Source organism: Takifugu flavidus, chromosome 3 (assembly GCF_003711565.1).
Source record: "Takifugu flavidus isolate HTHZ2018 chromosome 3, ASM371156v2, whole genome shotgun sequence".
NCBI classification, from domain to species: domain Eukaryota; kingdom Metazoa; phylum Chordata; class Actinopteri; order Tetraodontiformes; family Tetraodontidae; genus Takifugu; species Takifugu flavidus.
In genome coordinates, this window is record NC_079522.1 from 10,929,149 (window position 1) to 10,955,987 (window position 26,839).

At 46.5% G+C, this 26,839-nt stretch overlaps 1 protein-coding gene across 2 annotated transcripts; it reads right to left on the reverse strand.

Annotated features, from left to right (window-relative positions):
- Nucleotides 1-251: 251 nt before the first annotated feature.
- LOC130522221 (kalirin-like) lies at nucleotides 252-26,388 on the reverse strand. 2 transcript variants are annotated; one of them, XM_057026323.1, is made up of 57 exons: nucleotides 26,101-26,388; nucleotides 21,743-21,817; nucleotides 21,553-21,667; nucleotides 21,282-21,474; nucleotides 20,848-21,071; nucleotides 20,450-20,771; nucleotides 20,252-20,374; nucleotides 19,930-20,121; nucleotides 19,694-19,825; nucleotides 19,477-19,611; nucleotides 19,305-19,397; nucleotides 19,092-19,214; nucleotides 18,779-18,895; nucleotides 18,580-18,654; nucleotides 18,376-18,498; nucleotides 18,189-18,241; nucleotides 17,408-17,555; nucleotides 17,158-17,333; nucleotides 16,979-17,076; nucleotides 15,624-15,787; nucleotides 15,418-15,537; nucleotides 15,250-15,329; nucleotides 14,949-15,087; nucleotides 14,747-14,881; nucleotides 14,409-14,571; nucleotides 14,192-14,307; nucleotides 13,986-14,108; nucleotides 13,731-13,913; nucleotides 13,519-13,643; nucleotides 13,383-13,449; nucleotides 13,150-13,259; nucleotides 12,926-12,995; nucleotides 12,743-12,832; nucleotides 12,531-12,623; nucleotides 12,091-12,202; nucleotides 11,782-11,972; nucleotides 11,383-11,484; nucleotides 11,132-11,286; nucleotides 10,711-10,813; nucleotides 8,936-9,097; nucleotides 8,497-8,704; nucleotides 7,005-7,052; nucleotides 6,806-6,909; nucleotides 6,588-6,716; nucleotides 6,054-6,164; nucleotides 5,797-5,867; nucleotides 5,652-5,718; nucleotides 5,484-5,587; nucleotides 5,325-5,394; nucleotides 5,133-5,219; nucleotides 4,955-5,047; nucleotides 4,834-4,884; nucleotides 4,227-4,304; nucleotides 3,957-4,142; nucleotides 3,701-3,872; nucleotides 3,435-3,580; nucleotides 252-3,353 (listed from the first exon to the last, which is right to left on the reverse strand). In XM_057026323.1, the coding sequence occupies exons 1-57, from the start codon at nucleotides 26,153-26,155 to the stop codon at nucleotides 3,168-3,170; spliced, it is 7,086 nt and encodes a 2,361-aa protein (XP_056882303.1). In that variant the 5' UTR covers nucleotides 26,156-26,388; the 3' UTR covers nucleotides 252-3,167. The 2 variants fall into 2 exon arrangements, with proteins under 2 accessions (XP_056882303.1, XP_056882302.1); XM_057026322.1 differs by having other exon boundaries at nucleotides 6,054-6,167.
- Between the last annotated feature and the right edge of the window lie 451 nt (nucleotides 26,389-26,839).

The window sequence follows — 26,839 nt, forward strand, 5'->3', positions numbered from 1 at the left end:
GCATTAAAAAAAGATTTTCAGGAGAAAACTTTGAAAATGAAATTGGGGGAAAATTTTTAACTTGAGTTAAAGACATCAGAGATATGAGAAACTTTGACCTCCAGGCTCGGATTTATCTTTTGTTGTCTAATTGGTTAAATTGGTTTATTGTTTTACAGCTCGCAGTTCAACGCTGATTTGTGACCTGCTGCAAATTAAAAACACATTTAAATGAAACTTTACATCCCCAAAATGACATCGAGTGAAATCGCTTTTGGATGAAAAATGAAGTTTATTACAAACAACGACAGAGAGCTGTTAGCAGTCACTTAGCAGCTGTTAGTTCTGTACAAATAACACTGTTTGATCGTTTATTGAGTCGGCCAATTGGCGACGAGGCTAGGTCTCAAACAGCACCCTACGCCCTTTGTAGTACACCATTTTCCACCCTAAACCTCCTACAGTACATGAGGTGCCGATTTAAAACTTTGTAGCGCACTGCATTTTATGCTACACCCTGCATAGCATCTAATAGCCAACAAAGGCCCTTCGTTTTGTGCTATTCTTCACCCTAAAACCATAGTGCGTCATGTTTGAGTACAAATGTATCTGAGAACATTTACTCCTCCATAGTGCACTACCTTCCACCCTAAACTCTTCATCATGCACTCCTTCCCGTGCACTGTCTGGCACACTTTTGAGTACACTTGATCCTATCCTATATCATTCTGTGCACTCCGAGTTGACTAATTGCAATGTTGAGATCATTTTCTGTAGATGTTTTGACCCTAATAGAAGTTACATTTCTTAATGTACTACACTTTTTGCATTCCCAATCACAACATTGACATAGACAATAATAATGTTCCACGCATGAACAGGGAACAAGGTAGCGTCCTGTTTTTTTTAGTCATTCACCAGACTCATGCTGTGTTCATGTCATGTGGGAATTTAGACCAGTTGCTTTGAATCCAGAGTGGGCTGTATTAAAAATACTGTTTGGTCTCGATTTCTTTTTCTTTTTTTTTTAAGAAAGAAACATATCAAAGCTTTTAATTGTACAATAGACCTTGTGTGAAGTTTACTGAACACTCCTAACAGTCAGGAAATTTTATCTCCCACATTACATGAATGAAGCATTACATAACCTTGCAACACACGCTGGTCACGTCACCGTTTGATAATCCAAAAATGTGTTTCTATAAAACAGGGTTTAAATTAAATAAATGATTATTATTTGGATAATAATTGTGAGGCTTCGCATGTGCTGCTTGTTAAATTCAAATAGTTTGGGGCAGGGCCATGTGAGTGAAAAAGAATAAATGCACTGGGACTCACACCTTAAATTACAAATACTGTAAAAAGTAATTTCTCCCATGTTACGATGCGACCAGTTAGCATGAGTCAAGTAAAAATAAGACCACGATTAAATGCATAAGCAGTGTGTGTCGCCTTTAAACCCAAACTGGAATCTGTCTGACACTCTAAAAACAAAGTTATTTTCATTTAGCACGTTGGCTTGAAGTTAGCCCCAAAAAGTCTTCTTTTAAGTCTGACCTGATGCAAACTTCCTCATATAAAATAACATGTTTGTTTTTACAGTGTATGTGGTGTCTGAAACAATTAGATTTAAAATAAAAATAAACAAAAAAAAAAAACTCTTGTTATTTCTGTCTGTACGACCAACATTATAGTGCACGTAAATTCCGCCCAATGCTGTAGCACACCTGACAGGCTGTAGCTCCTTAAGGACTGGGGTGTTGTCTGAGAATGGCACCAGAGAAACAGAGAGACGGACAGAGAGGTAGAGAGAGAAAGAGAGACAGAGGTAGAGAGAGAGAGAGAGAGAGGAGAGAGAGGAGGAGAGACATCGAGAGAGTGTTGGAGAGACAGTCACAGTTGAGTCCGACCGTTCGGACAGAGAGAACAGCTGTTAGTGGAGGTTGGGTCTATGTACAGGAACGAGAAATGCATATTCAGAATCTCGGAGCTGGCCAGAGCTGAACCCCGCCAGGGAGGGACGGTGGGGGGGGGGGACAGGAGGCGGAGGCAGCAGGAACTCTGGTTCATTATTTTAAGACCCCGCCCCCAAAAACTAACAAACGAATGCAAAAGAGCCGGTGTCCCCGTAAACACATGGCAACGCTACATTGGGACACCACCTAACTGTCCATGGAAAAACCACACACTCACGGGACGCAGTCACAAACACTCACACACACGCTCTCTCTCTGACACACTTACAAACATTAATATGACAAACACTTTCTCTCTTTTTTCTATTGAGGTGAAAAACAGACTCTATTATTATCATCATAATCACCATAATTATTCTTCATCCTAACGGTGGTGTGTGTGTGTATGTGTGTGTCCTCAGTCTGATTTTGTACACAATATTAACAAGATGGCGTGCAGAGCGTTCAGTTCTGATGAGCTGATATGTCACTTTCCCCAGGAACCTTTCTTAAAGGTGTTTTTTAAATTGTCCGTGGTAGCTAGGCGACCGCTGCTTCCCAGAATTCCAGTCTGTCGTTACCAGTGATGAGGCGGTTCCCCCCTACAGGGAACAGTTGTCCGTGGTTGTGATTGGATGTTCGGGGCAGTTAACTGTTCGCTGAAGCTGACGGTATTGTTTTTGGTGGAGTGTTGAAGCACCAGGAAGGTTCAGGAGGCAATTAACAGTACCTGCTGCTGCTGTGTGTGTGTGTGTGTGTGTGTGTGTGTGTGTGTGTGTGTGCGTGTGTTGTGTGTGTGTGTGGCTATTCAGGGCCTAAAGTAGGGACAACTAGTGTTTTCAGGACAAACCAGAACCATTTTCTTGTCCTTGGGACATCATTGGTCAATGGCACCTGTCTTGTATTTTGCCATCTCAACCGATAGGGGGCAGCAGGACAGATGAAGCTGATGTGAGTCCTTACGAATTGCATAATCTAATCAAGTTAAATGATATTAAAGATGAAATAAATTATTCACATTCTCTGTCCTTTGCTGCAGTAATGTCCTGAATTTTCATTGTGTGGCCCAAATATATTTCAAACAGATGTCGAGCGTTTCCAGTCCACACGGAGGATGAAGCGTAATCCTAAAGGAATTTCCCGGCATGCTTTTGGCCCTGTTAGCCTGTGGTGTTGTCAGTCCACGTGTGTTTGTAAACCAGACTGTAACCCTGCTGTCACTGTTTTTATGTGTCAGTGCGTTTTGAGAACGCTGCGTGGTACCCAGCCCTCAGCGGCTGGCGAGTCGCTGTTGGCAGGCCTGTAGACCAAACTCTGACCCTGCTGGTTGGATGCCAGGATCTGGACCTTCTCCCCGTGGAACACGGAGATCTCATCCTCCCGCACCGCCACAAAGTCCTGCAGCACCAGCACCAGCTCCTGAAACAGCGCATGTTGCAAAAGCCCTCAAAAAAAACCCCACAATCGCAAAGTCGCTCATTTGCCAACTTGAAGATGAACCTGATCGTCCTGCTCGCTGTCTGGAGGAGGCTGAGGGGCGTGGCCGTTGGGCGTGGGTGGGGCCGACGGAGGTCGCCCTGATGATAGAGGGCGGGTAACAGTGATGCCGCCCTCCTTCCTCTGGTACTCGATAGGAGACTGAAGAGCTGGGGACACCAACGTTTGATTTACTAAAATATGAAGGCGCTATTGCTTCACAGATGGAAACCAGGAGGGATTCAAATTTAAGATGCTTTGATTCACAGGAGCTGGAATAAAGTCCAAACCTGACAAGAAGTTGTTTTGGGCATCTAGCAGGATGGCGATGGTGTCGACCCAGGTCATCTTGATGCTGGCTGAGGACGCCTGCAGCGTGAAGCGTTCGGCCGAGCCGCGAGACCACAGCACGAACTTACAGGGATCACCGTCTATGCTGTCTTGCATCGCCAGGTAACTCACCTGACACAGGTAAATCACACAATTACTCCTTTTAAAAAACAAGATAATCCTGAATGGCCGTAAGCTGGTGCTCATCAGGCCAACCTTGATGCTGTTCTTAAACTGGTATCCAGGGTTATTGGAGCCTTTGCGCAGCAGTTCGCTGAAAATGACAATCTGTTCGAACAGGAAGACCCTGCGCTCTTTACTTCGAGACAGGACGCCTCCGTCCTGCTCCCAAACACAGAAGGTCTCCTGCTGAAGCAGCTTTCCCTGAGACGTCAATTTTCCCTGGAACACAGGCGCAAAGACGGTCAGGGACTGTGTTTTTTCACTGATGCTATTTTTAATCCTAACTTTAAACCTGTGACACACCTCATATCCCTGCAGGCGTCCCAGGTTCATCATGTCGTTGCAGCGTTTTGGCACCAGTGACATCAGCTCCAGAGCTTTCTGTGCACACAAACACACACACATGCGTGACATACGTTGACGGTTTGTTCCCAAGGTGATGATTCACTATTCTGCTAACGCTGACATCACCATCACCAGATATGCTGCCCACTGAAGACACCGATTCGAGATAAAGTCTTCCTCTTTGGGTTGTACATGCACGCCATACGCTATATATAAAAGATAGAGGTAGTGTTCTGGTCTGAAATTTGAAGCCAATGCAAAAGTAACTGGGGGCTGGCTCCAAAAGAGCTCTGGGTTCAATATTCTCCCATTCATTTAAAATAAGGAAATACTCTTCAACTCATAACAGTGTCAACAGCGAAATCCTAAAATATGATCTGGTGGTCCATCTGAAATTATTTTCATAATCAATGAGAAAAGGATCCTTTATAACTATTTGATTGACATGCGTGATGTACACTGAAGCCAATCTTAGGCCCGCCCCCTTACTCCTTCTTGGTCCAGGCTGAGGTCCAGGGGCTCAAGAGCACCCCCAGAGGCCATAGGAAGGTAGCCCGACACTCACCTCAATCTCTTCATAGTCCAGTCCTGCTTTCGATGTGTACTTTAGAAAATCCTAAAGAAAAAGAAAAAAAAATGAATAATGTGGACGTATGTGGGCGTGAGGTCGTACGAGGTTAGCTCACCTTTAGCAGCAGCTGGTATTTGGTGATTCTCTGGATGGGTTTGATCAGATAATCACTGACTGACATCCTGCAGCTGATTTCACGCTGGATTTCCTGCAAAGTCATCAACCCTCAGGTTCAGATTGGTACTAATAAATAAACGAATAAGTCACTTTAGCAACAAATTGTGCTCCAGTACCTCGAAGAACTTCTCATACTCGATGACGAGGAACTCTGACCTTGGCTTGTTCTGGCAGTAAACTATGTACATGTGAAGGCGGCGCTCCTGCAAAAAATGCATAAAATATACATTTATTATCTTATTCAAGAGTTTTTGTCCACCTTGGTACACTCACTTTGATTTAGAATTCACTGTTACTGATAAACTCACGTGTCTTATAAAGAGGTCTGCCAACAGGTCATGGTTTTGTACACAACGCTCCAACTCTACGAGGAAAAAACTGGGGAAAAAGCACAGGTAGAGTCAGTGTGAGAACAAATGTGTTGGTGTGTGTGTGTGTGTGTGTGTGTGTGTGTGAGGGAGACGGACTCGCGGTGCCAGTCGTATATCTGTTGGATGTTGCCAAAAACGATCTTGTCCTTCCCTCTCATGTCTTCTGGAATTCCTCTGACTTCCAGCCTGGACATGAAGCCCTGAGCGGGAGAATTAAATCAGCTTTGTGAAAGACCTCACACGATCCAGCAGAGTCAGACCCACCTCCACTATCACACCCAGGTCCTTCACGTAATCTTTCTCTGATTGGATCATCTCGTTGACCACAAACCTGCAGAGATCAAAATTAGCTTGAAATGTTTCAATTTTGGCTTGACCTCACTATCTGATAGTTGATGTCGCGTCTTACATGCGTCCCCTTAGTGCTTTATTTCGCTGTTCGCTGTCAGACTCGTTGGACCCCTGGTCTGAGTCCAGAGCCTGAATAAAACAAAACAACGCTGATCCAATCTCAAATTGAATGATGTAGTTTAAAGGAGGCAAAGACGAGTCCAAATGTGTCTAAGTGCTCTAATTGTCTTGTGTGGCTACAGAGCGATAAAAATATTCCTCTAAAATCCCCCTAATTTCACACCTCCGTCTTTGACCCCATTTCCTGCTCTTTACCTCAGGGTTGTTGGGGTCTTTGATGATCTGCATGGGTGGAGGCAGAGGCGTGTGACTTTCTTCTTCAGGCTCTTCCTCTCCTCCACTCTGCCCAGATTCCTCCTTCCTCAGCTTCTGCAGAGATAAAAATACAATTATTCCATCTTTTTAAAACAACACTTTAACATGATGTTGTGTGTGTTTACAGTCACCGTCTGGGGACCGTGCACACTTGGCACAAAAGGAAACATTCGATTTAGGTTAAGTTCGGCAAGGTTTCGGATAAATAATGGGAAGTCAGGAGAAAATCTGCACGTGAAGCCTTCAAATGTGTAACGTCTGTAGCTGTGTCCCATTTGAGGGGCTTTGAGACTTGTAAGACTGCTTCATCTCAGCAGGGTGGCAAAACTGTCCCATTTTCAAAGACTCCTTCAAATGCAAATGTACTCTTCCTTTAGTTTGGAATCCATCTGCAGTATTCCCACTGCTCATCATGCGGCGGCACTCATTGAATGTTGCATTTAGGTGTACAGCACGCTTGCATTTTTGTACCACCTGCGCATTGCCAGTGAGGGGTGTAGTCAGCTCAGATCTGTTGTCCCGTCTCCGGGTTCTGATTGGAGGTTTCTTCTGTCCATCAGCTTTTCCTTGACTGAGCCTCCTGACAGGACTGGTCAACCAGCGCTGCAACAAACATCGATACAATTCCAGTAAAGCTGAGTTTGTCACTGACATATTTCTCATCTATCAGCCCTAGTTCTGTCAGTGATCACCTTCAAGGTGTTTCCAGTTCCCGAGACGCTGCGTTTCTGCCCTGGAGAACCAACAGCACCCCCTGGCGGCGCCCCTACTCCATAAACTGTTGGCGATGTTGCACCTGAAGAAATACGGCGGGTGTAATCAGAATCGAAACTTATTTTGGTGGCTCTACTTGGAAAAGGTGAGTTAATTCAATGATGATACTTGTCTCACTTTGAGTGGTTTGATTCTGGAGCCCTTCAATACTGTACACACCAGAATCTGCAGAAACACAATCACACAACACTCAGAGCTGGTAAATCTGTTTTTCAAATCCATAAAACACAACAGTGCTGAACAATATTCATCTCACAGTGGTAGAGAACCAAAAGAGACTTGACAAGATTTCACACATGAGCTCATCACAGCCACAGAACAAGTTAAAGTGAGAAGAAAGGACACTTCCCTTCAGTACTACAAAGCATGAAGAGACAAAAAAAAGCTCCTGACTTTTGTTTGAACTATACTAAACAATAAAAACTTGCATTTCCTGTTGGACCAAAACAAACTTGAGGACTTTTCACATTCCAACTTACAAAACATAGCTAAGAACGATCAACGTTAACCCACTGTCCTGCCACTCATTAACCAAATATATTTCCATTTTTCTCCCCGTCTCTCCAACCCACCTTGCTCGTCCTCTCCCTCTCCCACAATCCACTGCTGAATGGCAAAACAAGCCCAGCATGCACCTCTGCCACGCTGCATCCTTCAAGATCAATCCATTCAGGAAAATAGGTCAAAAATCAGACGACAAAAAAAACAACAACCTAGAGAGGTTTTTTCACTCCACCAGACTGAGTGAAGTGAGAGACTTCAGAGGTCAAAGGAGGTAGGTTGAAGTGGGCGGGACACACCTAAATGTGGGTGTGGTTACAATTTACGTGGGAAATAAATCATTTATTAAATAACTAAGTTGTCCTTCAAAGAACAGCTGGGAACAGGAGGAGAAGGAAAAGCTTTTAAATAAAAGCAACAGTGACCCAGAGGCAACTCTGTTATTTTTAAACTGCAGCTTATTGTTTAACGTCAGGGAAGAAGACACAGCAGGGGGCCGGGAAGTTCAGACAAAGATTCCTGTTGAGTCTGAAACTCTTTCAGGTCAATGTTCAATGTTTAGTCTTACATTTGAACTCTGTGTGTGTGTGTGTGTGTGTGTGTGTGTGTGTGTGTGTGTGTGTGTGTGTGTTAGAGACAGAAAGAGAGAAATCTTGTCAAACCAGATTACAGATTTATCGCTGCTGAACCACATTCCCTCTCCGTCAGAGTTGTGGCGTTGGCCTTAAGCAGCAGCGCAGCCACACAAATGTAACACACAATGACTTTTTTATGACATGAACACAGAGGGACCCGAGCGAGCAAACAACCGGCCTGAGAAACTTGGGTTTAAATGTTGAGCCAGCACAGGGTGACAGAAAGGAAGTGGGGGTGTCTCACATATTCTATAGGTTGAGGATGTTTAGGGTTTCCCATGTTTGAAGTGGAAGTGACAAGAAAAACAAGGGGAGTGTTGGATGAAAAACAAGCAAAATAATATTGAATCTGGCTGCAGCGGTCTATAAGTGGTGCACCACACTGCTGCCACGTGTGTAGCCTGGTAATGCTGTTAATGACTGATTAGTGCCCCCCCCCCCCATGATTGACAGACAGGGCCCAGAAAACTCACCCCTCCCTGTGCTCAGAGTCGAGGAGGAGTTGGAGCTATTGGAGGAAGAGGTGGTGGTGATGGTGGAGGAGGAGTTGGAGGAAGAGGCGGTGGTTGTGCACGTGGAGGACGTGGTGGAGGAGGCGGTGGAAGCCGGGATGAGCCCCTCCATGTCGGCTGCACTGTGGGAGTGTGACAGACAGAGGGCGCTCATCGGCAGCAAACCCTCCTGCAGGGAAAATAGATTAGAATTTTGTGAATTTCCCCTCTGTTGACATAGCAACCAGTTAATAATTATTGACTACGATGCTATTGGACCCCAAAATGAAGTTCCTTCAAGAAATTTGGAATAAATGTGCTGAATAAATCACCATGTGCTTTGTCACGCATTATCATCAAGGCCTTTTTAAAGCTGTGTTTGCCGCATCCCATTACACCTGAGGGCATGACCTTCTCTTACCTGCTGGGGCGTTTGATCTGTAGTTCTGGCCAAACACCACCCGGGTCGCTCGGCTGAACGCTCCACCAGCTCGACCGTCTGACCGCAGCGAACGCTGAGCTCTCCCGGTCCCCCGGAGGAAAAGTCCAGCAACACCACCACTAACTCACAGCCTCCCGACAGCTGCAGACATGTGCAGGTAAGAGCGTTAGTTCTCCGAGCTAAAGTTGGACCACTTGGCTGTGGTAGAGTCGGGGTGTGCTGCTCCCAGAGGGGTGTGTGCTGCAGTGCCATGACCTCACAGCTGCAGATGGACGGGTGTGTGCTTGAAGGTTTGAGGAGGGAAATAAAAGTCAAATGTGGCTTTTCTCTGGGGTCTGGGACTGTACTATGAGTACTGGTTAATTCATTTTCCAACATTTTTGAATATCAGAACATCAGTACTGACAGAGTTTAGTCTGAAAAAGCAATGTTGAATTATCCGATTTCTGATCATGTTCAGGCTCTTAAATAGGAACAGACTATCAAATTACAGATGACTCGATATTCTGCAGCATATTCATTTTCAATTTTAGCTCTTCAGCAGAGGACCAATGACACACTAGAAGCCTAGAAACATACATGCACAGTGACATGTATGTTCTCCTGGCTAATCACTGCAGACCTTTCTGGCAGCTGATGGGCCAGGCAACATTAGGAGAGCATCATGTGATCTTATATACTAATGTTGCTAATGATGTTCTGCCTGTCTGTTTATGTAGTTAAAATCCAGCAGAATGGGTCCAACTGGGAAAGACACAAGCGCGCACACAGACGGAACAACAGGGTGTTCCCAGACCAAATCCAATGCAGATGTAGCCAGATGCTGTCCAGCAGCACATGTGCACACAGAGGTTAAAAACGCGCCCGTCCTGTCAGGGTGTACACAGTGTATTTTTCACTCTGTCTGCTGTTACTCTCCTGTTTAATATTTATGCTTTAAAATGTTGAATGAAAAGTGTCCTGGAACCGAGCTACTGTAATTCTCCCGACTCATTCAGAAATGTGAAGTAACAGGACGTCCATTCTGATGGACACCCATTTAGGAGGAGGAACAACTGCACCTGAATGGTGTCAGATACCAAAGACAGCAAAGCCAGAATAACAAAATATTCCTGCTCACCCTGGGCAGGAATACAGACGAGGTTAAAACAATGGCAGCTGATACAAAATTGGATGACAGAAAGCATAAAATGCCTCTGCGGACCTTGACAATATAGAGGAACATAACTGATGCTCAGATGGGAGACAAACCACACTTTCATACGATACTAATGCTAAAAAACAAACAGTCTGGAACGAAGAGTGTCTGGAGGGAATTTCCTCCTCTACCGTAGCTTATCGAGCGAATGGGAGCAAAGATTTATGTTTTTTCTAATTAGTGAGGCTTCTCTCCAGCTCTCTGACGATGGCTCATTATGAAACTTCACATTAATTCAAGTCCATCATTCCATCACAGCTGTTAAAGTACGCTCCCAACTGGCATCGCTGCTAAATCACTATCTATCAACATCTGTCAAAGTTTCCATTTGAACCATCAGAAGCACATCAGCCAAACACAAACATACCTGATGATGAGAGCAGAAAACCAGCGAAAGTTTCAAGAAGGAAGGAGCGATGGAAACTCCCTCGTATATCCCACAGAAAACACACACAGCCAGCAGTGGCCAGTGATGAGGTCACGACGGACGACACACCCCTCTGGATAAACACTGCGTCTATGTGTGTGTGTGTGTGTGTGTGTGTGTGTGTTTTACCTTGTCACTGTCCGCTGTGTTTTGCGATGTTCGTGAGGCTATGGAGACGGTGTCGGGTTGACTGCTGGCATCACCCAGACTGTCGGCGTCCTCGCTGGTCTCCCTGAGAAGCGGAGAGAAACGCTGAGTTTTCAGTTTCTGCAGCCAAACATCCACAACATTAAAAGTGTGTCACGAGAACCACGTGACTAAAAATACCTCCTGTGAACATGAATGGGCTTCTTTCACTATTTACAAATGAGGAACCAGGTAAAGAGATAAGGTAAAAAAAAAGGACAGAATGTACTTGAGGTGCACTTAAACTAGTCATGACCTTTGGTGGACAATGGTCAAAGGTCATATGCCAGTTTCCCTTTGAAGCACTGACCCAGTAATTTACTGGGAGGCATCTAACAAGGCTTTGTTCACCGTTTCTGCTGACCTGCGGCTGATGCTGCGCTGCCGCCCCAGTGTGGGGTTTGGCGTCTTGGGCAGAGGGATGGGCTCCCTGAGTGCACCCCGCAGGTGGCCCCGCCTCTCCTGAATCACCTGGCGAATGCTGCGGACCCACTCCTGCTTCAGCTCCAACGATGACGCCTTTGCAAAGGGGCGGGGGGGGGGCGGGGGGGGTGATTTAGCCTATTAGCATGATGGATTCAAAGGCGGGAAAATCCCGCTGCTGAGGGCACAAACCTTCAAGACGGTCTTGTTGTCAGATGTTGGCGTTCGTCCAACCCAGAGGGCAAATTTACAGGGATCCCCCTCGATGTGCTCTGTTACACCGAGCTCTGAAGTCTGATAGTCCCAGAGAGAAACGTGGAGGCAAAGATGTCTCAGTAACAGAAGGTCACTGTTTTCATACTTTAAAAGGGTGATGAGGGTGATCTTCATAACTGTTCGTTCGTTGATACTATGAGACTATAAACCACATCAAGGAATGTTTGGATGAGAACATTTACCATAAGTTCTCTCTATGTCTCTCTCTTTGTGCAGCAACATTTATTTTTGCGAACATGGTATCAGGAAAGTTTTGCGGTGACTGCACTTTTACTGTGGAATTTTTAGATATTTGAATTTCTGAGCTAGCGTTACCCTCAGGCGACTCTTGTACAGGTATTTTGTTCGTCCCGACGAGTCTTTGATCTCTTTGCTGAAGATGAGCGACAGCTCAAACAGAAAGAGGTGTCGATCCCGACCCTTCCTGATCAGCGACTTTGGCTCCCAAACCAGGAAAGAGTCCTGGAGCAGGAGCTCCCCCTGCACCTCTAGACCCTCCTCCAGACCTGAACCAGGACAGTGAGATCTTTTTCAGCAGCTTCTTCAATGTCTAGAAACATCTCAGGCTTATTTTTAGTGGGATTTCTCATCCTCGTGTCGACCTTTTCTGTGTAACTTTGTTACCTTCCAGCATGCTAACGTGCATAGCATCATTAGCTCGCTTTGGGACGCTCAGCATCACATCCAGGCCTTCTTTGATTTCACCTTTGCCCTCCTCACAACATGCCAGCAACTCCTGCAAATTCCCCCAAAATTCTGTTAATTTATTTATATATTTGTTTATATATTATATAGTTTCTATGTTTGTTTCTGACAGTTGAAACGCAGCGTGTCATTTAGTAAATTATGCTAATTTTCATGCACAAAGTGGTGTTTGCAATCAAATCTTGCTGGTGATCAGAAAGCATTTCAAACCAGAGAATCCTCAGAAAGCTGGAACACAAATGATCTTTTAAACATTTATCATTTGGCTCAAACTCTCTGAGCTTCCACATCATGTGTTCAGACTTTCTTTGTGGGTCATAACTTGTTTTTCCTTAATATTAACAGTGTTTTCCAGTTACCTTGAGCAGCAGCTGGTATTTGGTGATCCGCTGAACTGGCTTGATGAGGGCAGAGGAGATGGAGTTGGCCAGGCCGTGTCTCCTCTGGACTTCCTGCATACACGTCACACACAAGTGGGTTAAAAACAATCACAAACTGCTTCTTGTGTGTTTTGTTTATCTCTATGAAATGACAGATGAGTTATTAATACAAGTAGATTTCTAATTTCCACCTCAAAGAATCCGACGCCGTGCTGCTGGATCAATAAACTGGAGTCTGGTTTGTTCCTGCAGTACGTTACGTACATGTGAAACTTATCAGCCTGATGTGGAGGGGAAGAAAGAATGGACTGTTTTAACTGAGAAAAACAGTAATTGTGCTTCTGTGTCATTTGTAAAAAAGATATGCTGGTTACCCAGGTAACAAAACAGTGACCAACGTCTTCAGGGAGTTGTTCGTAGTTTTCGAGTTCCTTCAGGAAGATGCTGGTAAAGAGAACAGATGACTGCGTTCATCCACACAGGTCAGTAGGGTAGAATTTAAGGACTCATTGTTGTATCAGGTCTGGCACACTTCTTAGTTTTACAGTGAATTTATTTATTTCCTCATGTGTATTTTAACACAGCCCAGAGTTTGTACCTGTTGTGAAACTCATAGATGTCCTGAATGTTTCCAAACACAACGTCGTCCTTGTTGGCGAGACCAGCAGGGACGTCCTCTGAGCCACTCGTCATTTCCCACAGGTAAGTCTGCACCAAAAAGCATCACTTAGTTACCGTACGACGCTGTTTTAATCCGAAGGTTGTGCTTTAGGCAGCTAGGCCAGCAGAGGGCAGCGTTTGTTGTTTTTGTTGAACTGCGTTGCGATGTACCTCGATGCACTCTTGCAGGTCTCTGACGTAGACCCGTTCTGTTTGAAGGAGCTCTGCCATGATGTACCTGAGAACACGCACAGACACACGTGAGCAGTGTCATCATCAGCATTAGCGTCAGCACTTTGCTACTCACTCTTTCTTGCGAGCGGATCGCCTCTTCTCGTCACTGACTTGATGACTGGGGTCGGACAGGTTCACCTCGGGATCGGAGTCAGACAGACTGTTGGGGATCAGCTCCAGCTCTAAGTCCTTATTATCCTGACGGTGCAACACACAACAGCTTTGTAAAAGATGAATCAAATCAAAGCTGCTGTTTTTTTGGCCGTGCTGTTTGGGTCCACGTACCTGTGAGCACCCTCCCAGCTCCGTCTCCAGCTGATGGCGGTATTGTCCCATCCTGACCGTGAATTCCCGGTATCTTTTATCCACTGTGGAAACGCAGCGTCGGAGCTCAACGCGGTGGGCGTGGCCTTTCGCCAGCATGCTCTCGGCCAGTTGGATCAAGAGGTGAACCTTCTCCTGGGTGTGCTGAGGAGCAGAGGGTCAGCTGAGCGATGCACCAAAAAATGCTACTATGGCCGTATTTCTGTCTCTTCTCACCTTTGCAGACACACAGAACTCTCTGTGTTGGTTCAGCAGCTCTTGCGTCTCAGCCACCGTTGCCCCTGGCGATGTGTGAGTGGACAGGTAGTGCTCGCCTGACTGCTGCAGCCAGTCCAAAGCCTGAAACGGGATAGCATTGTAACCACATTTGCCACCAAAACTCATTTTCAAACATGTCAAATGTTGGTAGGCGGGGCCATGACCTGTTGGGCGTGACTCTGAAACATCAGGTACTGTTGGCACTGGTCCAGTCGACGCTTCTTCAAAGTCCAGAAATGAAGCACTCTGTTTTCCCTCTGGAGCAGTTCACTGAGGATCCCTGCACACACAGACACACACCCAGTTAATCCCAGTTAGCCTTGGAGTTCCTCAAGGTTCTAACCTGGCCCCACTGGAGTTGTTCTGCTTGTGTTTGTTCACCTTTGACCTGTTGCTCCGGTACTCTTGAGTGTCCGGTGACCTCGGTGACCCCAGTGACTCCAGAGACAGTGACGCTGTGCCCTGAGATGTTCGCCATGGTGACGCTGTTGCGATGGATGTACTTGAGGAAGACTTCAGCATTTCGTCTGGCCAGAGTGCAAGCCTTAAAATATAAAGGTGACTTTACCATGAAGCTCAAAGATTAGTTTTAATCTATATTCAATTTCTTTGTGGCTTCGTCTTTAAAATGGTATGAAAAAAACCATCAACATGGTTGGAAACTCCCAAGTTTACAGTCCGGAAACGACAAATGGGAGCGGTTGTTCTGGGGTTTTCACCTTCAAGAAAGCCTCTTTTTGCTCCATGTGTTTGCTGATCAGAGGCATGAGGTGTTCTGGTTGTCTCTCCCCACCTCCACACCAGTCCTCCTCCCTGCGGTACTCCTGCTCCAGGCTCTCCAGGACCCCACACACCTGGAGAGACAGACATGTTGGTACACAAGCAAACAGGTTGGCTGGCAGACAGAGGGACGGGTGATACCTGCTGCGATGTCCTGTAGAATGCTGCTGATGCGTTGACCAGTTTGAGTCTATCTTCAATCCTCAGCATGAGCGTCTGCCAGTGTAGCGCCACCGTCTGGGCACAAGCCCTCACTGCATCTGGGTCATAGTGACCTGATCTGAGGGTTCAAGAAAGTTACTCATTAAAAATTCTCTCTGCGTACGTCTACAATTTGGACCAGTTTGTTTTGTGGATCGATTTTGTTGCCATTTTAAATGGTCTTTGGTCCAGAGCTGGAGAGTCCAGCCTGACCCAGTGCTCGATGCAGACAATAACTGACCTGACCAGCAGCTCTGCTCTCTGCTGCAGAGCCAGAGCCACCTGATGGGTTCTCTGCAGGGAGTCGGCATGAAGCAGAGACTGAAAATAATGGCGGAAACTGGTTATTTCAATTCATGTCTTTGCATTGGTCCCACCACCAAAAGTGCATGTCTGTGTGCGCATCAACCTCTATGGCCTGTTGGAGGCGCTCATGTTCCCGCTGCAGCTGCTCAGCCTCAGACAGACAGCTGGAGTTCAGCATGCAGGACGACAGCATGACCTCACCTTCGGAGATCCAGCCCAGCACCTGAGTTACGCCCACACAGGCAGACAGGTGTTCAGTCACGTTTCTGCTCGTGTGTGTATGGGTGCGCGTGTTTGTGTGAGAGTTACCTGTTTGACCTGGCTTTGCAGGTGTCTCAGCTGCAGGTTCTGTTCCAGCAGTGTGTGTGTGTGATCTGCAATCTGCTGCAGCTCCTTCTGTTTGTCCTGGAGGAGGCGCTGCAGCTCCTCCACTTGTGCAGACAGCCCCCCCTCTGCCTCCGACAGCGCGATACCTGACCCGCACACAAACCACGTTACACCCTCAGACTGAGGACTTCTGCGTCAAGGTCCTCAGAAGAACAGAGATACAAACGTGTTTTATATCTCACCCCTGCGTGTGTCTGAGCGCATGGATGCCTTTGCGTGTGTATCTCTATGGCAAATTCAATACCCTGGTTTCCATGGGGACCAGCTGTGTGCTTCAGAGAGCAGTTTCCATGACAACCCTTTTCCCCCTCCCCCCATTATCCTCTCTGCCCCTCTTCCCCCTAATATCATCAGTGTGCTCCTGAACTGGTCAGACTGATGCTCGGCTGGAGCACAGAAACGCTGACGACTTTGCTTCTGTTTCATTCTCTTCTCCTTGATTCTGCTCCACTGTGTTTTACTCTGTTTTGACAGAAGTGAAGCAACAATAATTCATGTCGAGCTGAATTTTTAACTGCAGATTGTTCTGTTTTCTCCCACTTTCTGTGATTGATGCCCTTGAACTATCTCATTGGAATCTGGGGGAAAGCCCTGACTCACCAGCTGGAACCCCAAATTTAATAGATTAAATCTTAATGGCATAAAACATTAGAAACCTTTAAATGTAATGTTTAATACATGTTCTCTAAAAGCCCACTGGGGTACTTTCAGAGACTTGTCAATGCTCTCACGAAACACCATCCAAAGAAGGAACAGTGATGGAACATTAAGTGATGATTTTGTGATTCACTCAGGTGTCTCATCTTAACATCTGCAGGTTCTCAGCAATCAATGAGACCAGGTAACTAAGGTCATGTCAACTGTACAAGTGACCCACCAACCAAAGTTTGTAAACCAGGCCCATTTTGCATGGTTCTCTGACAAACTTTGCTTTTTCTCAGAAAACAGTTTGAAATGCTGGACCGCTCTGATTATTTATCAAACACAACAGTTTTAGTCAGATTTAAAAAAAAAAAACAACTTCATTTCAAAGAAAAATTAATTAGATGCAAGTCAAAAACCATTGGTATCGGCTGTGTTATTTCCTGCGGTGTCCCACAGGGCTCCGTTCTAGCTCCAGTTCTTTTATTTCTGTATAACCTATCAGTGTTTTCCATGATTTAAAAACATTGCATATTTCTCCATCAATATGCAGATGAGGAATTCTACACATCAGGAAGTATGTTTAAAAAATAGTTATGTTGTTAATGAAACCTGAATTGTAACAATGATTTTACCTGATGCCTGGACCTCGGTAATGTACTGCTGAAGGTCATGACCTTGTTGAATGACCTCATAGATCATATTGTTCATAGCCAGCCTTCTCTCCATGTGTCTGCATATAAAGTGCTCTGTCAGTCACGGTTGTTGTCGTGGCACTGGTAATGTCAGTTTATTGTTAACGATGCCAACTAACCTGTGAATGCGCTGCTGTGCAAGCGTGAGCACCTCAGGGCTCGCCTCGATTAGCCGCGACTGTGACAATGCTAGCTTGTCCTGGTTTGTATCTGCTAATCTTGGGGATCCCAGCTTTTCTGTGTCCTGGGACTGTTTCTGGAGGTCCTGCTTCCAGGCATCTATTTCCCCGGTTACCTTTAAAACAAGATGGAAGTAGTGAACAGAGCTTTGAGTCAAAAGAAAACTGATTTTTTTTTTTAAAATAGCACCTCCAGCGTGCACTGGTGCAGGATGCGGAGTTGCAGGTAAACATCCAGTCGGATCTTCCTCTGGTGGAAAAGTTCCTCCAGCTGAACATGAGACTCTTCCAGCTGCTGGAGCACTGACTCCACATGGACGACTGAGCTCCCCTGGGGCCTGGATAAAAGGAAACTAAAATTGTTGAAGATGAAGCTAAAAATAAACACAGCAAGGAGGACTTCATCAAGAAAAAACAAAAGGAGCCAGCATGCATGTGTCAGGTAAACAACGTGGGAGACAAATGCACTCGCAAGAGAAGATCTAATACCTAAAATATTTGACCAATTCCACACAGACTCCTGACCTACACTGGGCAATGGAAAAAATGCACCGACGCACAATTATGCAAACAAATTATATAATTCATCATATTCACCCCCTACTGATAAACACCAACTCCACACACCTTCACCACTGACCGGTCCCATGGAGCTCCCAAACATAACACAACACAACAAACCATCTCACAAAACTCATGTATGTCATTAGAAACCTACAAAGCAAGGAAACAAACATGCCTAAACATTTTCTATGTCACCATTGTATACATTTTAACTTCTGGCAGCAGATAGAGTTCAGTCTTTTTCTCCTACTTATTTGTAAAATAAACATTTAAATGCAGCAATTTGCAATGATTAATTTGAATACAGAAATGAAGGCTTTTTTTTTTTTCTTTTTCAGTGCCATCATCCTTGATTGATCAAGCTGCCCTGGTGAATAAATCAAACACGCCCACTCTGCATGTTGTACCTGAGTTGCAGGATGAGGTCTTCTCCTTCCCGGATGACACTCATCGCAGCTTCCTGTGGGTCAGTGTTACAAGGAGTGTTAGTGGGAGGGTTAGAGGTGGGAGGGGGGGGAGTCAGAGGTGAGGATGGTGTTAGATTGTTACCACTGGGGCTAGAATGCAGGACAGAGGTCAAAGGTCAGCAGGTACCTGTGTGTTTGACTGCTGCTGCTGTTGCTGGCTGATCAGAGTCTGCAGAGCCTCCACAGAATCCGGAGAGATGCAGAGATCCGCGGAAAGCTGCTTCTGGAGGCCTTCCATCCATACTGACAACTGAAGGAGAGGCAAAATATCCTTACTGTCATACTACAGATACTCAGCATAACACGCTACACTTTTCTGGTATGCTATTACCTCCTTGGTGTGTGTGTAGAAGGACACAGCGAGGTCCAGCAGAAGCTTCCTCTGCTCAACACGCTGGATGAAGGCCTTCAAACAAACAACAAAGTCTTACAAACGCAGTACATAGCCTGCAGCACAGGGATGAACCATTATTCAACAACAAATTCCTCAAAATTTAAAAAAAACCTTGTTGACTTATTTTTTGTTGCACCTGCATGCGGAGCTCCAGGTCTCTTGCTGCCTGATAGATTTCCTCCTCTTCACATTCTCCGGACTGGGCCAGCTGATCTGCTGCTTCTAGAAGCTTCTCCGCATTTGTGTAAGTGTTCTGACACCCACACACACACACACACACACACACACACACACATGTGCAGGGACCTCGTGTTAGATTTTCATCATGGTGAATCCAGATATTTCATAACTGCCACATTAATCAAGGCCTTATATCGCAGTACGATGTGCAGTGGAAGGAAACTACATCGCATTCACACCACCTCTAAATTGTTGATGCCAGATGTTACCTGAGCGACCTGCTGGAAGTCATCGTGACGCTTCTGCAGCGCCCGTGCTCGGTGAAGAGTCTTGCCCACGCCGCTGTGTTTGTTCAAGAAAACTTCCCCGTGCTGCTCGACCCAGTCCAGCACCTGTGGGACGGAGAGGTAGGGATAGACCAGGGTGTTCTTTTAAAGCGGTAGTAATAAGTGTGTATGGATGCATGGTTTTGGTTCTCATACCTGTCTAACATCCTGCTGAAACACACACAGCTGCAGACGCTGGTGGAGGCGGAGCTTACGGTGCTGCCACGCCCCCTCAACCTTGTGTTGACCCTGCACAAAAGGGAAAAGAAAACTTGACCCACTGCGTCATCTGCCCGCCAACACTGAATTGGACTCTTGTGAGACGTACCTGCATGACCTGGTGAAGGACTCCCATGATGCCGTGGGTGGCGGCCGTGAAGTCTGGCTTGGCTGCCGAGCTGTTGGAATCTGTTGATGGACAAACCTGGAGCACATCCAATAAAACTTTACCACTCTCGCTGACCTGCAGACAAAAAGGTGGTCAGAAGACAAACAAGTCAACAACAACAACCACAACAACAGGGGCGTGGCCAACAGACAGGTACCTGTGTGTAGCTGGCAGCGATCTCCTCATTCAGCTCTTGGTGTTTCTTCACAGCAGCTTCCAGCTCTGCTGTAGCCGATGGAAGTGAACCTTCAGAACATGCCTGAACCCAACCCTCCACTTTGACCAGGAACTGCCCAGTCACACAGACCGACACACAGGGGGAAAGACAGACAGGTTGGTTGAGCGAAGGCAAACTTGGTTGTTCATCATCTTGCAGATTGAAGAGCTGGTCACCTGCTCTGCCCCCTGGTGGAAGCCGGTGGCCATGGCGAGAGTGTTGCTACGCTCCTCCAGTGCCGAGGTTAAAGACTTCCAGTCTTCTTGTAGCCGCGATGACACCAGAGTAATCCGCTCTGCCCCGTAATGGCCGGCTTCTGCTAGCCTCGCTGCCACGGTAACAACACTGTCCACATTCACACTGCCATTCTGCGCATAAACACACATCCGTCACACAGGCTTTACACAAAAAGGACTCAACACGGTTCTGACTGCATTCAAGTTGCCAAATGTGTGAGATGTCCTCACGAGGTGACTCGTACAGGTCCTAAAAACTGACCATGCAGTTGGCTGTGAAGTGCTGGTGTTGTGTCTGGAGGTCAAGGGCATGCTGGTGGTTCTGGCCGACCTCTGTCAGACTCTGCATGAACAGGTCTTTACTGTGCGCGATCCACTCTGACATCTGACACAAAATGAAAATTCCATCAGATTATCTTTTGCTAGCACAGAGGTGCATCTCTCGTTCCGACTGCCTCACCTTGGTCGCGTCCTGCTCGAACAAGTGTAGCTGCAGCGCTTGATCCAGATGGAGCTTCTTGTCGTTCCAGCTCTGTAGCAGGTGACTGCGAGCCGTTTGCAGCCGGTCCAGAAGAGACGAAACCTTTGGTGCCACGCTCTGGAAGTCCGCCCCACCTGACAACCAGCTCCCGTGACTGCCACCCCCGCCACCTTCAGCAGAGGCATCGCCGTGGGCGGGGCCGAGACGCATTCGCTGCAACAGGCTCCGCCCCTCGCGCTCAAGGGCGTCAACTGGTGCTGTGGCGATGGTGTTCCGAAGACGACCGTGCTCCTCGAGAAGCCTGTAATGGAACACAGATAATCTCACGGGTTTGGTCAGTCGTCTGGGCAGTTCTAGTTCTCGGGGACTCGACCCACTTGCGGGCCTCGTCGACATCTTGGGGCTCTGGTAAATGGTTCAACCCAGCCTCCAACTGATCCAGCTGGGCCAGCAGCTGCGATGCCGCGCCCAAGAACTCCTCCAGGCCCAGACGCAGCTCAGTCCACTCGACGTGATCGTACTCCAAAGAGCCACCGAGGTCAGAGGTCAGTTGGGAGGGGTCAACAAGCCGGGACAGACCCTCCACAGACACCAGGCTGGTCTGCAAACGCACCAGAAGAGATGAGGAACCGGTTCAACTGGATCTAGTTCATTTGCCAGCAGGAGCGGTGATTAATCACAGCAGTAATGAAACTTCATTTATCGTGATTACAAATCGACAAATACGAATGAGACTTCATTCAGCACTAACGGGACTTCAGGTGATGATTAGTCCCACCGCCTTGATTAGCTGCATGGCTACGACACTTACCTCAAAGCTGAGCTTGGCGCTCCCCAGGTTGGTCTTGTGTTTTTGCCAGAAGGTGTCAGGTTTGATGAGCAGCGCGGTGTTAATGTTGGAGGAGAACGACTCCTGCAGCGTCCGCAGCACCGGCTTCACACTCTCCCACTTGCTGCCCCGCATGTCGACCACCACAGTGAAGCCACGAGCTCGGACATCCTCACTGATGGGCGGGTCGGAGGAAGAACATGTGAGGAGATGAGGCAACGAGTGTTCAAGTCATACGCCTCCGGGGACTCACCTGGGTATGGTCGACAGGTACGTGACCAATCGACTGAGGTCTTCCTGCTTTATTCGATCGTGATTGGTCCTGGCAGGGAAGGTCAGGATTGGTCCGCCACGTTTGTCCCTTCCACCTTGAAAACAAGTGAGTTAGATGAAGACCAAAGTGGACCGAAATGGTGAAAACAAGCGTGCAGCCTGCTTTTTACCTGAAACGAAGGCCACTTTCTCTCTGAGCACCGTCAGAACATCGACTGCTCGAACACATTCTGTTTTGCCAGAGCCTAAAACATCAGAAGCAGTGATTTTACAACAATGAGCAGCAAACATTGTACTTTATTTTGCCCCAATAATGGAGCAATTAGCAGTAGTAGCAAGATATCTAAGCAACAGTATACCTCTGTGAGCTGTCCTGCCTCATGAAAGAGGACAGCTGACCCACTACCGTGTTTTAGATGCGAGCACTCTGCATATTTTCTCTTTTCTCTTCTTTAAGCTGACGGTTGGGGCATAAGCATGAACCTGACAGCACGCACACGCTCGTGTGTGTGTGATATGACAACACTGGGACCCTCTCAAGTTAAAAACAATGCTCTGCGGCCTGTCCGGAGGTCAGAGATGTCAGTCAATTCAAACGTTTCTTTGACAACAGAAGAGTCGACTGGCGTGGTAACAGTAGCGGCCAGCAGCGCTAAAATGTTAGCAATGCTAAAGTGGCTGAGTGTCTTTTAAGATCTTAACAAAATTTGCTGAATTTTAAAAACATTTTAGGCTCCCTACTTTTTAACGAAACAAGGACAAGGACTAGCAAGTGTTTTTTTCCCACCCACCCACCACATAAGGGCCAATGAGGCTTCTGAGACAGGCAGACAGACGTTTCAGTAGAAAAAGCTGACTCCTGCAGCTCAGCGTGTGTGTCGACACTGTGCTGCAGACAGATATACAAGCCTCCCATGTGTGTCAGATCATCCAGCACAGCGGGAAGAAGCTAATCCAGCACACAGACACAGAGATGTGCACACACACACACACATACACACACTGAGAGGGCATTAAACGTCTCACATTAGCAGCTCGGGCAGTGATAACCCTCCAAGAGGGAGACAACCTAAAACGGGAGCAGGATGAAAGAGAACACTCTATTTTTTCAGCCTCTTTGCAGTTTCCTGTTTCTCCAATTTAACTTCCTTCGAATTTGGTCCTGTCTGTCTCTTTTTTCGAACCCTGTTGTGATGGTTTAGACCCGGATTTGTCTGTTAAACCTAAAGTAATTGTTTGCCTTAAACTCAGTGGATTATCACAGCCTGCTGGCATTTACCCCATTTTAGAAGCTTGAGTGATGTGGAAGGACTCCAACCACAAATCGATAAATACACCAATCACAATCACATCCATTCTATATGTACAGAGCCCACAATTGGTACCTAGTAGGACCATTGCTAGGACCTGCGATTGGATATTCTCGAAATCCCTAACAGAATACGCAAGACAAGCAGTCTTGTTGCAGTTCACCTTGACTGAATTGGACATAAAAACAAGATCTTATTCAGTAAATATTTTAGCTACATTTGAAAAGAAATAATGAAAAACTGACAATATTAGATTAACTGTGTTGTTGAAAGTGACTACGATTACATCAGAAGTAGCTGTTTAGATTAACAAAGCTCTTCTTTTCTTTTCTTGTACTCTTAAAATACATCTAGATGTGAATTTCTGAACCTTCAGACATGAATGTTGAACACCAACTACTGCTATTTTTTAAGAAAATACATATTTTTCTCACTTGTTATAGTAGTTAGCTTAAGAGATGTATGTTGTGTTTCCATTGTCAAAAACTGTTGTTTCACGTTTGGACATCACTGACGTATGTTAGCAAGCATGTTGGCGCGCTACTGTAGATGAAGAGCTGGACTAGAGAGGGGAAGTGACCCATGTTTCAAGGCTGGACTTTTATGCAAAATTATTGTAATTTTCTATTTATTGGCAGGCTTTAATGTGCCAGGCTGCATACGAATATGGATAAACCCACCATGTTTAGCAAGATGGCAGTTCATATTTATCCCTCCTGTTCCAGATAGCATGAAAAGTGCATTTGGTGTTTTTTTTAAAGCTAAATCAAATGCTAATTTATACGTTAGATTCCGACATAAAACAAGTTAATGCATGTTTTTCACTGTCTAGTTTAGGAACCTCACAGCTTTTTCTTGGTTTCGGGCCAGATGATGGTTAAGTATTCATCGCCTGGAAGAATTTGCCAGAACCGCGACCTGTCTCTAATGGAAACCAATGCAGGAAGTGGGTCAGGACATCCGTAGCTTGACCGTTGCCACAACCGCACCACAGCCGCGTAACTGCTAAACACGTCAGGATTCAAAAAGGACATTTGTACCCATGATAAACTGATCGACTGGCTGACAATACACTTGAAACTAAGTCCAGCGCGTGCAACGACACCCAACTGAAGGCAACCAGGACGCATGTTCAAAAACCCGAGTGATCCTCAATTGGATCGCTGTCAGGCCAGACCGGTCCTGATCCGACTGTCAACCAGAGGGACTCCAAACCTGCACTGGGATTTGGAGAAGGGATTTCCAGTCAGATGAAGCTGTCATATACCAGCAAACCACACACACACACACACACACACACACACACACACACACACACACACACACGGAGTCAGTTGAAGGACTAAAATAGCTGCAGAACAGAGCAGATGAAAAGCCTTCAGAGAAACTTGGCTGTCAGTCTGTCAGGACACATCACGCTGATGACGCAACCCAAAATAATGAATCCGTTTGGCCACGACGTCCTCTGACTGGCCAACATGTCAGCCCGTGATACATCAGAGCCGGGCAAATCGGATGACCTTTCGGTGAGAACGCACACTTTGGAATCGTGTAAGGGGACCTAATCAAGAGGAACAGGGAGTGGAATTTAATTATGTGAAAATTTGAGATGTTTCAGAATGAGACCCAGCCTTTACTGTCAATGTCTGTTACAGCCTCAAGATCAGGATCTTGTCATGATAATGAGATGAATCAGGATCAAAGTAAACATTGATGTTAAATAAAAGCAGTTTCAGAAAATGATGGCGTATTACAGAAGCTAGTTCAGAGTATAATGTAATTTATTTCCTAAGCAACAATATCCAGCTGCCCGTTTACAATCAAATTCTTACGCTGATGTTTTCGTTGCCTCGAGCAGAACGTTTCTCATGTTGTCAGGTTGTGTGAAGTGTTCAGTCAATGTCCAGTTGTCACAATACACAACGTTTTTGAGGCTCTTCGTGGAAAACAATGTCCTCCCGTGAGGCCTCCACGAAGCCTCAAAGACAAAATTTTGACCTAAATGTGTCCAAAATATGCTAAACGTACGTTTATGGAAAAGTTTGGCCCGAAAAACCTTTTACCAAGTCGAGTTAATTATTACAAAACCAAACGGACAATATTTAGCATCATGTTATTGAGTCATTTCAGCATTTTCCACAACAAGTGAGCGAGCTCAGATATTCCTGCTTCTAAAATCCATACCCTCCATTATCAGCGATGTAACATCGCAAGAGGTTTCTTGTAAACTATCCTCAGACCTGAGTCTGCTTGTCTCATTTGCATGTTCAATCTTGTTTAGTTTGGATAAACTGATAACAGCTGCATCAAGGCAAGCACATGGTCACAGTCTTTTGTTGGTATTTTTGATTTTCGGTCCAAATTCTCACCATCATGGGAGAAAGCTGACAGCTCATTTGTGTGATTCAAGGGTGCAATGTTCTCCATGTAGTCGATTCTCACAAACTGACAACACAATAGCGTTTAAATGTGTGGCTCATCTTGTAATGCTTTATTTGGCTCATTTGAGCGCCACATGCTGCTCTGATGCCAGAAAGGTGTGGCTCGCCAGTCACAGAGACACACAAACTTTTCTTCAGAGAGTGGAGGCCCCACTTTCAACAACTGACCTGTCTTGTTACTATGGTTACCTGCAGGTTAATGTACAATGGGCCAAAACAGGGCAAGAAACTGCAGTCAATGCAGACTGTGGATAATATCTCACAATATCTCATAATGATGAACTGAATGCGATGATTTCCTATTTTTAAGTCAAGCTTATTTGTATAAAAATTCCAATCAAGTTTTCATTTTTCTTATTAATTTCTTGAGTAAATCCTGAATATTCTGTTGGTATCAGTAACAGAACCCTTTTTTCTGCTGGAATGAATGGAGCAGCATCATGTGACCACAGTCTACCCACTTACATTAACTATAAGATACATTACAGCACCAGTCAAGAAAGCCTGCATGGCTTCCCACAATCCTCCTTGGTAGGACCCTCCACCCTGGTACACACTCACACACCTCACTGCTATTGGATGGAGTAATGGTGACACACACACACACTGCCTACACTTTCACTGAATACATGACTAATGTGTGTAGGCTACACACACACACACGCTCTCTGAGGCAATGGGCGGATGTGGAGGCATCATGGCGACAAACAGCTCCCAGTACCCACACACACACACACACACACACACACACACACACACACACACACAGAGCTCTACCTGCTGACGCCAGGCCGTCCGGGCCCGCTTCTCCTCCTCCATCCACCGGATTCATCCTCTCTCCTCCTCCTCCTCCTCCTCCTCCTCCTCGAGCTCTCTCCCCCGTTAGGTACCGTCGGTCGCTCCGCTCCTCGTGCCTCTTCGCAGCCTACCCGTCCATCCCCGCGGCTTCACATGCGATCGGATCGGTCCAGGCCCCCGGGCTGATCGCGCCGTTGGACGGACGGTTGTGTTCGGACCAGTCGGTCACTGCTGCATCCTCCTCGGCACAGCCTCGACAGCCCTCCTCCTCCTCCTCCTCCTCCTCCTCCACCTCTCCTCCTCCTCTCCGTTGCTGCTGCTGTTCTTACGTTACTGAGATCCCGCGCGGCATCGCATCACATCTCGTCACCGTTCGTGCACGCCAGGCCGCTCCTGCCCGCAGTGTCCGTCGTCACCGTGGACCTCCCTGCAGCAGCGCCGGGGTGTCCCTCCTGATGCCGGTCCAGGCGGCGCTCGGTCGGTCAGTCGGTGGGTTTCAGCACGCAGGCGCACCGGAGAGAAAAGAGGGGGCGCTGTACAGGAGAGTTACAGCATCTGCTGCGCCGACACGCACGCACGCACGCACGCACACACACACACACACACACACACACACACACCACACACACACACACACACACACACACACACACGCTCCGGCACTATTACTTACCCTTACTACGAACACAAACAGAGAACACACTCATGTGCGTGTTAG

Excerpts from the sequence above, each read along its gene's own strand:
- LOC130522221 (XM_057026322.1), bottom strand. The coding sequence starts at position 26,155 with ATGAATCCGGTGGATGGAGGAGGAGAAGCGGGCCCGGACGGCCTGGCG. Across the intron at positions 12,996-13,149 it reads ATCTATGAGTTTCACAACAG|CATCTTCCTGAAGGAACTCG; the intron begins GTACAAACTCTG and ends TCTCTTTACCAG. Across the intron at positions 4,143-4,226 it reads GACGCCTGCAGGGATATGAG|GGAAAATTGACGTCTCAGGG; the intron begins GTGTGTCACAGG and ends CCTGTGTTCCAG.